At 49.8% G+C, this 11,374-nt stretch overlaps 5 protein-coding genes across 5 annotated transcripts; 3 read left to right on the top strand and 2 right to left on the bottom strand.

Annotated features, from left to right (window-relative positions):
* Positions 1–403: 403 nt before the first annotated feature.
* On the top strand, positions 404–2,148 carry RpS6 (ribosomal protein S6). Its single transcript, XM_017179195.3, has 3 exons — positions 404–554; positions 798–1,002; positions 1,465–2,148. Exons 1-3 carry the CDS (start codon positions 549–551, stop codon positions 1,998–2,000), a joined length of 747 nt encoding a protein of 248 aa, XP_017034684.1. The 5' UTR covers positions 404–548; the 3' UTR covers positions 2,001–2,148.
* A 383-nt stretch (positions 2,149–2,531) lies between these two features.
* On the bottom strand, positions 2,532–5,317 carry p115 (General vesicular transport factor p115). The gene has a single exon (XM_017179189.2). The coding sequence runs from the start codon at positions 5,208–5,210 to the stop codon at positions 2,679–2,681; it is 2,532 nt and encodes an 843-aa protein (XP_017034678.1). The 5' UTR covers positions 5,211–5,317; the 3' UTR covers positions 2,532–2,678.
* Positions 5,318–5,401: 84 nt separating this feature from the next.
* Positions 5,402–9,464, top strand: LOC108083436 (uncharacterized). The gene is made up of 4 exons (XM_017179191.3): positions 5,402–7,115; positions 7,290–7,367; positions 7,448–7,574; positions 9,329–9,464. The coding sequence occupies exon 1, from the start codon at positions 5,507–5,509 to the stop codon at positions 7,091–7,093; it is 1,587 nt and encodes a 528-aa protein (XP_017034680.2). The 5' UTR covers positions 5,402–5,506; the 3' UTR covers positions 7,094–7,115; positions 7,290–7,367; positions 7,448–7,574; positions 9,329–9,464.
* LOC108083440 (glycolipid transfer protein) lies at positions 8,661–9,911 on the top strand. The gene is made up of 4 exons (XM_017179196.3): positions 8,661–8,796; positions 8,895–8,950; positions 9,329–9,586; positions 9,648–9,911. The coding sequence occupies exons 1-4, from the start codon at positions 8,667–8,669 to the stop codon at positions 9,813–9,815; spliced, it is 612 nt and encodes a 203-aa protein (XP_017034685.1). The 5' UTR covers positions 8,661–8,666; the 3' UTR covers positions 9,816–9,911.
* On the bottom strand, positions 9,712–11,074 carry LOC108083441 (transmembrane protein 17). The gene is made up of 2 exons (XM_017179197.3): positions 10,450–11,074; positions 9,712–10,388 (listed from the first exon to the last, which is right to left on the bottom strand). Exons 1-2 carry the CDS (start codon positions 10,564–10,566, stop codon positions 9,927–9,929), a joined length of 579 nt encoding a protein of 192 aa, XP_017034686.1. The 5' UTR covers positions 10,567–11,074; the 3' UTR covers positions 9,712–9,926.
* Positions 11,075–11,374: the final 300 nt, after the last annotated feature.

The following is an 11,374-nucleotide window of genomic DNA, read 5'->3' as shown; positions in this document are numbered from 1 at the left end:
ATAAACGACTAACGTGCGGATTATTCAGGTTATTAAGAGTGTATTTAAATCAAATAATGAAGCAACTAATCATTTTTAAAGTTTTTATTGAATATGCAAATATAACAATTCTTATTATTAGCCAGGTTCTGTTTATCTGTATTAGTCTTCTCCTAATGCTTGTTGTACTGAGAAATAAACCAACTGGTTTTTTATATTGAATTTAGTTGTAAATATACCTAGCACATATTAATTAAACGTAAAAAAAAAAAACAATTATTTACCAGAAATTTTATTTAGTAAATTCTTATTTGTAATTCAAACAACTTACATAGCATAAATTCAAATTGTTTTTATGCACATATCCAGCTCATTTTTTTTAATATTTAAAACATTCAAATCAGTTACAGCTGGTAACCGTTACTACAACTATCGATATTTCTGTATTCAACAATAGTGAAACTCCCATCGCTATTTCCTCTTCGCGTTCTTTTCCAACCCTACCCTAGCCGCAAACAGACTTCGGCCGATTCTTTTTTTTTCTGCGTTGCCTGAAAACAGACGACATCATGAAGGTGTGCAAAATTTTTGTGAAAATACCCCGTTTACTCCGGCAAACTTAATAAAATATTGCGAAAAATCGAAAGCACAAGCACTGGCGCGACGAAACGTTGTGTTTGAAGTGAAAAATAACCAGTGATTGCGCTTACAGCAATTGCTGACAATAATACTTGTCGGCGCTCGTAATTTTTTTTTTTTTGTGTACAACCAACAAGCAACCCTCTACATTGTGTCTGTGTGTTTTTGTGTGTTTGCAGCTCAACGTTTCCTTTCCCGCGACGGGATGCCAGAAGTTGTTCGAAGTTGTGGACGAGCACAAGCTGCGTGTGTTCTACGAGAAGCGTATGGGCCAGGTTGTGGAGGCCGACATCCTTGGAGATGAGTGGAAGGGCTATCAGCTGCGTATTGCCGGTGGCAACGACAAGCAGGGCTTCCCCATGAAGCAGGGTGTGCTGACCCACGGTAAGTTGCCCGATGATTTCAGGGATCCCATGGATCGGGAGCGGGAGCTCTAGGTGGTTGTATGCCAAACATTGTATATGAAAGTTATATCAACATCATATTCTAGTTGGTTTACTTTAATCAGATTTGAGATCATTCTATATGTATTCTGTGGTGTTATCTGACGTTAATTCTTGTGAAGCTACTTAAAACCTAACCTTTATGAGATTTTTAAAGATATTTACTTGATTTGTGTCAAAATACACCTGACAGCTATTAAACGTACTTATTGAAATACAGCCTAGGGATCGATATTCTTTGTTTAAAAGTTAAAACATCAAAATTTGTATTTGTTTTTAATAAACTTTAAACTCTGGTAACAATGTTTGGGCCTATACAACTGTCAACCTGCTCCCATCGCTGGCCATGTGCTTTCCTCACCTGAAATACCTGGCTAATACAAATATATGTTCCCCCTTTCAGGTCGTGTGCGTCTGCTGCTGAAGAAGGGACACTCTTGCTACCGCCCACGCCGTACCGGCGAGCGTAAGCGGAAGTCTGTGCGTGGCTGCATCGTCGATGCCAACATGTCTGTGCTGGCTCTCGTGGTGATCAAGAAGGGTGAGCAGGACATTGCCGGTCTCACCGACACCACCATCCCACGTCGCCTGGGACCCAAGCGTGCCAGCAAGATCCGCAAGCTGTACAACCTGAGCAAGGAAGATGATGTCCGTCGCTTTGTGGTTCGTCGCCCCCTGCCCGCTAAGGACAACAAGAAGGCCACCTCCAAGGCCCCCAAGATCCAGCGCCTGATCACCCCCGTTGTGCTGCAGCGCAAGCACCGTCGCATTGCCCTGAAGAAGAAGCGCCAGACGGCCTCCAAGGAGGCTGCCGCCGACTATGCCAAGCTGTTGGTGCAGCGCAAGAAGGAGTCGAAGGCCAAGCGCGAGGAGGCCAAGCGTCGTCGCTCAGCCTCCATCCGCGAGTCCAAGAGCTCCATCTCTAGTGACAAGAAGTAAATGCCGATGCCGTCGTCATGCGGAACCCAAAATTGTCGTCGTTTAAGCAGAAACTGAACGTGGACCCAATTCACAATGGTCTGCGAAAAGAGAAAATAAGTTTTCGAATCATTTATGTTTAATAAATGTGCAGAAATGGTATACAAAATGTGTGTGGTTTTCAATTTTTGTTCAGTGTGTGTACGCGCACGTGTTAGTGGAAAGCCAGCTGTATGAGTGGCCATCTCAAGCCTAAAGTGCTTTCGGGATAGAATACTGTGTGGAACGGGAATGGCTTAGGCATGATTCCCAATTCATCAAAGCGGCAAGCGAGAGATTCAAGTACCTGGGAATCGAAACTGGCGCACTCGAAAAATAAACAATAAATCTCATTTTTTTTATAATCTTAATTACCAAGAAGTTCGCTTGTTCTCTTAGAGAGATAAAAGGTGTATATTAACAATTGTTTTTAAACCAATTAGAGCGAGATGAGAATGTGTGCCCTCTCTTTCCGTCTCCTGCAAAGCCCGCCATAAATGAATTTCCCTAGGATTTCGAGCTAAGACATAGGTATATTCATCGGTACGTAGTTAATGTTACACATATATAAATAAAAAACAATTAGAATGTGTATATAAGATGTTACGAGGCTTTCGTGGCGGCAGTTCCAGTCCAAAAATGGTCAGCAGGCAAAGGTCCTTATCTGCTGGCAGTGCCACTGGGTATGGGACTCTCGTCCAAAGGAACCGTAGTCACGGCAGGCGCCTCGCCGGAAATATGATTTGGATGAGCAGCCGTCAAAGTTGTCGTTGTCGTCTCCTCGAAACGCGTAAGCTTGGCCTCCTGATCGGCCAGCAGCTCGAGAAGATCCTCCTGATCCTTTTGCGTGGCTGCCAGTGATTCCTGCGCTGCATCTGCCCGCTGTCTTTCCGCCGCCAGCTGTTGGCGCAGCGTCTCCAGCTCCTTGGTCAGACGAATGTTCTCCGCAAAGTACATATTCGCCTGGTAGCGAGCGGCATTCAGTTCCTCCTCGCTTGGGGCTGGAGTTTCCGTCACTTGTCCCTGCACCACATTCACCTGACCCGTGGCACCCAGCTGGGCTTTAAGCAACGTATTCTGGTCCGAGAGCTGAGCCTTGAGGTTCTCCTCTTCGTTGAGTTTCTCCTTCAGCTTGGCATTCTCCTGTTCCAGCTCTTTGGAAGACTGCTGCAGCGTCTGGATCTGGGCATCCATGCCCCGGATTATGCCCTTGTACTGGGAGACCAGGGCAGATGCCTCCGAACTGAGCGTGAGCTCTGTCAGCTCGATGCCGTCCACATCGAAGCCGCTGACCAGCTTGGCAATCAGTGCCTCCAGTCCCTTGTACAGCTTGCAGTACTCGTAGTCGAGCAGCAGCTCGCCGGCGGACTTGGCACGGATCTGTGCCTGCTTGCAGGCCCGGCTGTAGGCCTCGTGGCGCGACACTTCCCCCAGCTTGCTGCAGAAGCTCTCCTGGCCAATGCGCTTGATGATGAGCTGACTGATGTCCTCGCGCTTCTGTCCGGGCAGAGAGTTGTCGTTGAACTGGATGCACAGGCCCATGAGGAAGGCGCACATGCCCTGGACGAGAAACTCGCGTTCGTCGTGCTCATTGGAGCACAGCTGGGCGGTCAGGTAGGCCATGGTGCCCTGCGTCTCGAGCAGCGCCTTTACCGCGCCCGGGCAGTGGGCCAGCCAAAGGCTGAGCAGCATCAGCAGGCCCACCTTGCTTTGCAACCGGTACCGTTCCTGCTGCATAAGATTGCAGCACTGCTCCAAAAGCGTAATGGGTCGCTGGCCACCGGGAGTGGCCAGTAGGACGCGCAACAACTCCTCCTTTAGGGCCACATTCTCCACGAGGGTGTGCATCAGGGCGACGGCCGAGAACCAATTGGCCAGGGCATCCGTGGAGAAGAGGCCGGTGCAAAGGAGCTGTCCCGTGGACAGAGCACTCACATCCGAGGTGCTAGACGGCAGTAGCGTCTGCACCACCGCCCGCTGGCCGTCGGCATTGCGGTAAAGGAAGCACTCGAAGCAATAGAGAACGGCACAGCGCAGGGCCAGGAGCTGCTTCTCATTGATCATGGACATTAGCAGGACTACGATGGCGGGCCTGGGCGGACTGCTTGGCGCCATAACGCGTCCCAGCTCATCCTGGTTATCCCGATCGCCGCGGACCACCTCGGCCACGGCATTGATCGTTTCCGTGAGTATGTCCGCCGGAACGCCGCTGCTCATGAGAATCTCGCAGAGGGCGTGGAGTAGACGGGACTTTTGCATGACGCGCTGGCAGGCGGTCACCACCAGCTGCTGATTGCTGGGCGTGACCAAGGCCCGGACCACCTGCAGCAGACAGTGGAAGTTGGAGACCTTTTGCGGCGACCAGCCGAGCTCCTCGGTGTCCTGGGCGAGCTCAAACATGGGCGCCAAGCGCTGGATGTAGCTGCCCTCCTTGAAGAATTGCTGGTTGCTGGAGTTGTTCTTGAGCAGGTTCAGCAGCAGGATTAGGCAGTCCTCGACGACAATGCCGCCGTCGGAGCAGCCCTCCTCGCGCACGATCTCGAATAGGCGGTCGAAAGCGTTTTCGAAGGCCACGATCTTCTGGATATTCGAGTTGCCCTTGGTCAGCTCGATCAGCAGCAGCAGGACATCGTTGCGGATGACCTCGCGGCTGTCGGTGAGCAGGTCCATCAGCTTGGACACCCCCATCGGGCTGACCAGCACAAGATCCTGCAGCTCGCGCGTCTTGTTCGAGATGAGGGATGTAATTAGCTGGATGGCGGCCCGGCGCACACGGAAATCGTACTCGTCGAGGTAACCCATCACCAGGGTTACGTGCTCCGGCGTCTTGATGAACATCTCCGTGAACTGCTCGCCCACGTTGACAGACACCGTCGGATTATCGGCCTCCTCGTCGAATTCCTCGCTCGTTACCACATTGCAGAGCGTGTCCAGGGCATAGCTTATTATCTCCGCGTCCTGGCCATCGTTCTGCAGGACTTGGACCAGCGGCGGCATGCCCTGGGCGCCCACCTCGATCCGGTATTTGCGGGACAACGCCTTCAGTGCCCGGCATGCGTCGCGACGATCCTCCAGCAGGGTGGAGGAGTAGACGCGATCGACCAGCTTTTCTACCGTCTCGGCGGCACTTGGCTGCTGGCCCGGCTCCGTGCCGCCCAGCACCGTCTTGATGCCACTCTTCAGGAACTCCATGCGCCAGCTGCCAGTGTCGTGGGGAGTGTGTTTTTACGCCAGCGGGCTGGGTTTTTTTTCGCGTTTACTTCCACGTCGCCTTTATGAAAACAATTGGCGCAGTGTGGCCAGCACCGGCAAAAACTTCGGAGTTCCTATCGATACCATCGATATTTTCAGAAAAGGCGATACGGCGACGCGGTTACACTGAAAAGCTTGTAAACAAATCGGCTTTTGTTGTGCGTGTTTGGCTTTTCTTTCGATCTCCGCAATCTGCGTCCGATCGCAGCTGGGTGGGATTCTGGCCAGGATTGGCAATGAGCAGCGGCGCCACCGGCTGCAAGCGCGTGCACAGCATCGAAGTTGAGCAGCCGCTGGAGGCGGAGCGCGTGCAGCACGGCCTGCTTTTAGTCAAAGGGCGTCTGCTGCCCAAGTGCTCGGCGGCGCGCCAATTGAGGGCCACCCTTGACAGGTCACTGGAACAGCTGACCCAGCTCTCGGCCGGCGGCGAATTTAAGCTGCTGTTTGACTTGGAGCGTGCCGCCCAAGGGAATCCAACAACGGAGACTGCCTGCCACTTGGAACTGCGCTCCTGCAGCGCCGTTCACCAGATTAGCTTCATCTACACGCCCCGTAGCAGCTCCTACAGAGTGCAACCGTTGTACCTGCTGTGCAGCGACGAGGATAAGGCCGAGGAACAGCTGCGAGAGGTGCATTCTCTCATCGATCTCAATTTGCGTCTGGTGCAGTGCATCTACGCACACAAACTGCTGGCTGCTGGCTTTCCCAATCGCACATTCACCCTGAACGGCGGCTGCTGCTCCTTCCGCAGCCAGCTGACCCAGGAACAGGCACTGGCCAAGAGCGAGGACGAGCTGTGGCAGCATTTCGCGGGCGAGATTATCGCCTGCCCTCAGTGGGGCCACCAGATTAGGCTAAAGTTTGTGGCCTTCGTCGGCTGCACGCGGTACGACGGGGCCGGTGTGGCCGCCAGTGGTGACTCCTCCTACGCCAGCATCCGGCGGCATCTAAGCGGACACGCAGCGCTCGGCGGCGGCGGACTTGCGCTGTTTGGTAGTGCCCACTTTTACGCCTGGCCGCGCAGCTTCTCGGAGATTGGCGACTGTGTACGCAGCACAGAGCGGGTGGACGTGTCCCGGCTGCCGGACGAGAGTAACTATAGGCGAACGTACGGCGGTGTGTATGCCAGCACCTTGGGTGCCGTGTGCCACGAGTTGGGCCACTGCTTCGATCTCGGGCACACCTCCGAGGGTGTAATGGGTCAGGGATTCGACTACCTAAACCGAGTCTTGACCGTAGATCAGCCTACAGAGCATCTGCCGCAACGAATCGTAGAGGCAGTGGGCGGCGGGGCAAAGAGAGCTGCTGCTGGTGGTGGCGGCGGCGGTGGTGGTGGTGGTGGTTCCAGTGCTGCAGGAAGATTGGGAGCTGCAGCTGCCGGCAACGAGGGACCCCCGGCCAACCGGCCGCGTTTTACCAAACTAAAGCTACAGGCGAGCAACCAACTCCTGGACAATTATCACAATCAAAGGCGACACGACAGCTTCTATTTCGCACGAAACTGTGCTGTGATCTTGGCCGGCCATCGCTGGCTCAATCTGGACCTGGAGGAGACCTCGTCGGCGTACATTGAGCCCGCTGACATTCAGATAAGCTGGCCCACCAAGGAGATCGTGTCCAGCCGACCCCTACGTCTGGTCGAACTGCGCTGCAACCGCAACAGTTTGGTGGCTCACTACGAGGAGTTTGAAGGGGACTCCGTGAATCGATTCCAGCTGCCAGCATCCCTGTGGCATCTCCTGGCAGAGCAGCGCACGCATTACGTATTTGTGCTGACCACTAGCGGGGATACCAAGCGACTTTCCTGTGATTCCTTACAATAAGGAGGGCGAGAAAGAGGAGCAGGTGAGGATTGTAGTGGTGATTTATCTAAAGTGAATACAGAGAACCAAGCGCATTCGAGTCGAGTGCTTGAGGGAAATTAAATCACTTCGCTTGGCATGAGTCACCCTCTCGATTCGTGGCCTTTGGGAAACCTTTGAGAAAACAAAGCAATTACTGTTTGATATTTTGAAATAGGATTCATACTACACTCTACAAGTTGAATCACACAAAGCAACACCTGCAGTTACTGTCTTCTAAATTCATTGGAAACGAGTAAGTTGAAAATATTATTTCAAAATTCTTTAGAGTTAAAAAAAACAGGCTTTTCCAAACCAAATTTTTGATATTTGAAGCTCTCTCCTTCGGTTTTCGCGTTCTTCTTTGCTCAAAGGGCAACCCATCAGTTAACAATTACCTTAATTGAGTAAATATTTGCCTACCTTCTTCATAAATTACCTGATTACACCTGCCCATAATCTGGTGAGTCATGCATTTATTACCAAACACCTCTTCGGTGACGTTTATCGGTTAGTTTTTGTTCTCAAACTGTGTGAACTTTACAGTGGAGCCAAAATGGCATTGGAAACAATAATTAATAAAGATACAAAAAAGCCATAAATTGAATGAGAATTCTAAAGGGAGCTGATAACGTGGCTAGAACGTAATCAGCTGGCCATTAATCATGGAAATTCCAAATTACTTGATAAAGTGTTAGCCAGAGAGTCGTCATTTTGGTTTTTATTTTATTTAAAAGCACTAATGACTAAGCCTCTTATTTTTGGGAGTTTATAAAAATCTTAAAAAATTGTATATTAATAGTTATAGATTATATATTAATAGATTTACAACTTTCGTATAGAATATAGAGAGAGTGTAAAACTTTAGCCACCGTAGCGCTCTGCAAGGGGTCGCACTTACAAATCAACCTGAAACACAACACAAATACAAGTGTAACCCTAGACACACGCATAGGGACAAGCGCTCCAAAAAAAACAGGGACGTAGGCTAGGGGGGTACATAGTAATTGTGGACAACCCTTTGCTGGGATCCTGCGTGCGCCACTGTCTGCAAGCAGGTTTTTCTGCCACTTGCCAATCTTGCTGCTTTGATCGTCAGCTGAGCGCTCTCCCTGCCTGAGCTCTCTCTCCCTCTCTCTCTCTCTCTCTAAGCTAAATCAGCAGCTTATTGGGGTTAAGGTGCCTTTCCCCCTCCCCCGCGCACCTCTTTGCCCCACTGAGCGCATCTTAAGAGCGAACCAGTTGTATTTTTCATTCTCCATTATCGAAGCGACGACAGCGCTGCGGCAGCGCCGAGGCAGCGAACGGGGTTCGATAGTGAAAAGTGAAATACGGAGCTGATAGAACGAATAATACAATGCCGCATAGATAAGATAAACAAACACACACGGAATCGATGTTCGTTTGAAGACTAGTGGCTCGACTTGATTCACCCAATATTTCCGCACCTCCACTTCCCCGATTCGCGCACGCAGGTTGTCGGCGGCAGCAGTCTTCAGCTGGAACGCAGCCTGAACGGATCGCACAGAACATCACATCACAACATCACCCAATAATGGCTGCCACCGAGGTATCCGCAGCTCGCATTCAGTTCAAGGCGCTGAAGGGATTTCCGGCCAGCACCAGCGATAAGCTGGAGACACAGGCCTTCCTTGCCGCCGCCAAGGAGATAGTAACTGTCATAGGTGATAACCCACACAAGGCACTTTTAAGGTTTTCAACATTATTAATATATTTATTTTTCATTCTCCATGTCCCCTTGGTTACATTTCCCCAATCCCAGAGAGCTTTGGCAAACTCTTTACGCCGGTGATCAGTGACATGAATGGAAACATAAACGTAAGAACTATGAATTATGGTCCCTGTGTTCATTTATACCCTAAAAAAAAAAAAATGAAACATTTCTGGCCTGCGATAGTGAGATTATATCGTAAAATTTTACATTTGTATTCAAATCAGAGTCGGCCACAATTGTATATAATAATAAATAATATACTATACCGCTCTCTAGAACGTGGAATTTCCACATCATCATCAAAATCTTTCAGTACTTATTCCACAAAAATTGCTTTGAGAAATATAGTTTTGATTTCTTAAATTCAAATTCGATTAACTTGAGGATTTGTAGAGACTACATGTACAATATGATCTTGCTATAATCTCGAATTACTTAGAGTTGATTTCAACAATAGATTATTCTCTTTGATTATCGACTAGAAACTAACGAAAGCCTACGGGGCGGATGTGTTGAAGTACCAGTATCTGGAGGATCTCATTGTGCTAAATGTGAATGTGGACGACTTTGCGGCCAATGCGCTGCTCTGGCTAAAGCGCGGCCTCCAGCTCATTTGCACCTTCTTCGAGAACATTTACAACGATGCCGGGGCCAAGGAGGCACTTAAGCAGCATCTGCAGGATGCCTACGAACGCACCCTGAAGCCCTATCATGGCTTCATTGTCCAGAACACAATTAAGGTGCGTTTCCGACAGCTTTCTTTCCTCATTAATAGTGGTAACCAGAGACATGTGCTTACAGATCATCTACAGCTGGGTTCCCACGCGGAGCCAGTTGCTGGGACAGGGTGCCGCTCAGGCGGAGAACATCGAGGTGATGACCAGCTATCTGCCAACAATGCGCGCCCATCTGGATGCCATCGATGCGCTGCTAAAGGCTCACAATCTGGACGATGCCCGGAAGGTGTGACGCAGCAGCGCCTTAGCATAGCTTAGCTTAAATAGCTTATTCTACTTTATTATTTATGCCAGTGTCCAAAAATAAACCTCACAAGCCTTACTCTAAGCACCCTGTTTGCCTTCACTTGGATTCTGGCGAGCGTCGCACACGTCGCCTCTGCTCGCTCGATGCTCCCGATTCCGTCAATGATGCCGGCCGCTCCTCTTCCTGCTGTTGTTCCTGCTCCTGCTCTAGCTCCTGCTCTTGCTCTCGCTCCAGCTGCAGTTGCAGCTCCCGCTTCTTCTGGCCGGGCTTACAGATCAGAAAGTGAACCAGAGACACGATGACCTCCAGCCCAATCAGGGCAAACACTGCATTTGTGATGATACGCAGCCATAGGCTTCGGCCGGCTGACGACAGGCGAAGGTAGACCATGGCTGGCAGCAGGATGCAGGGAGTTACTGTGAGCAGCAGCCACATGGAGGTGGCGCCCGAGCACAGGTTCACTGAATAGCCGGCATACAGGCGCACGGCCTCGGCGGCCACGGCCAGAATGTAGGCCACCAGCAGAGACAGACCCTCGAAATTCCACAACATCTTAAGCTGGAAAAGGGCTTCCTTGTTGGACAGGAGAAGGGACATTTGAGGATCTTGTACTACTCACCCGAATGAGAATGTGAATCAGGTAGCTCATGGCCCACACAATGGACACATAGGTGTTGGCCTGCAGCAGCATTTGGAGCACCAGATTGGCCCGATGCGGCGTCACAGAGTACGGCATTCTTGATGTATGTTAGGCGGCATGAAAGGCCTTCTTTACAGGGATACTGTTCCTGCTAGGCATTCGCTAATAAATCTAATCCCATTAAGATTTGGAAATTGGGGATTTTTAGAAGCGAAACTCCTTCGTTTGTTGTGCTTTTTGTCGGTTGTCAGGGTAACGTCGTCATCAGCCTGACTGCTGCGACATCGAGGCAATCCTGCGAGTCCAAACTGACTGCTACAGCACTCAAGGACCCAAAGTTGTAATTTTTTAATAGATTTCTTTGAGGCTAGAAAGACTCGCCAATTGATGCTGATCAAGATTATATATGTCTCCTTTTCTTCCTTGACTAAAATTATATTATTCTGCAAGGCTTATAAATCAATATAGTCATTGTGCTTTATTTAATCAATTTTACGTTATTCGTGGCGGGTCAGGGACTTCTTGCTGCGTAATAGAATGCCGTAGACTTAAGATCAGTCGTTGCCAGTTGTCGCATCCTCAGGCTCCACTGAGCCGGGGCTAGGATCTGTAAAGAAGCGAAATAAAAACTGGATAAATGTAAGATTGTTTTTTGCGCATTGTATCGTGTTACTAATGAGCGTCTTTTTGTTTTTGCCTCACTACCTAGCGACGCATTCCCGAGATCTGATTGCCACCATTGTGGGTTGTAGACAGAGCTGTAGCCGAGTGAAAACTTCTGAACATCAGTCAGGGCGGATCTTCATAAAGAAAACTGCTGAGCTTTGCGGGTGATATCTGTAAAACATATGTCATGCTTTTCAGTTATCAAAAGAAGAAAAAATAAGTTAAGATCTGTACATTC

This window comes from Drosophila kikkawai, chromosome X (assembly GCF_030179895.1).
Source record: "Drosophila kikkawai strain 14028-0561.14 chromosome X, DkikHiC1v2, whole genome shotgun sequence".
In the NCBI taxonomy this organism is placed as follows: Eukaryota; Metazoa; Arthropoda; class Insecta; order Diptera; family Drosophilidae; genus Drosophila; species Drosophila kikkawai.
Note: the sequence above shows the minus strand (reverse complement) of the source record. Positions and strands in the feature narration are given on the sequence as shown.

Coding starts and splice junctions, on each gene's coding strand:
- LOC108083440 (XM_017179196.3), top strand. CDS start 8,667: ATGGCTGCCACCGAGGTATCCGCAGCTCGCATTCAGTTCAAGGCGCTG. Junction 8,951..9,328: donor ACATGAATGGAAACATAAAC/GTAAGAACTATG, acceptor ATTATCGACTAG/AAACTAACGAAAGCCTACGG. Junction 9,587..9,647: donor TTGTCCAGAACACAATTAAG/GTGCGTTTCCGA, acceptor ATGTGCTTACAG/ATCATCTACAGCTGGGTTCC.
- RpS6 (XM_017179195.3), top strand. Junction 1,003..1,464: donor GCAGGGTGTGCTGACCCACG/GTAAGTTGCCCG, acceptor TCCCCCTTTCAG/GTCGTGTGCGTCTGCTGCTG.
- LOC108083436 (XM_017179191.3), top strand. CDS start 5,507: ATGAGCAGCGGCGCCACCGGCTGCAAGCGCGTGCACAGCATCGAAGTT.
- LOC108083441 (XM_017179197.3), bottom strand. CDS start 10,566: ATGCCGTACTCTGTGACGCCGCATCGGGCCAATCTGGTGCTCCAAATG. Junction 10,389..10,449: donor TGATTCACATTCTCATTCGG/GTGAGTAGTACA, acceptor GCCCTTTTCCAG/CTTAAGATGTTGTGGAATTT.
- p115 (XM_017179189.2), bottom strand. CDS start 5,210: ATGGAGTTCCTGAAGAGTGGCATCAAGACGGTGCTGGGCGGCACGGAG.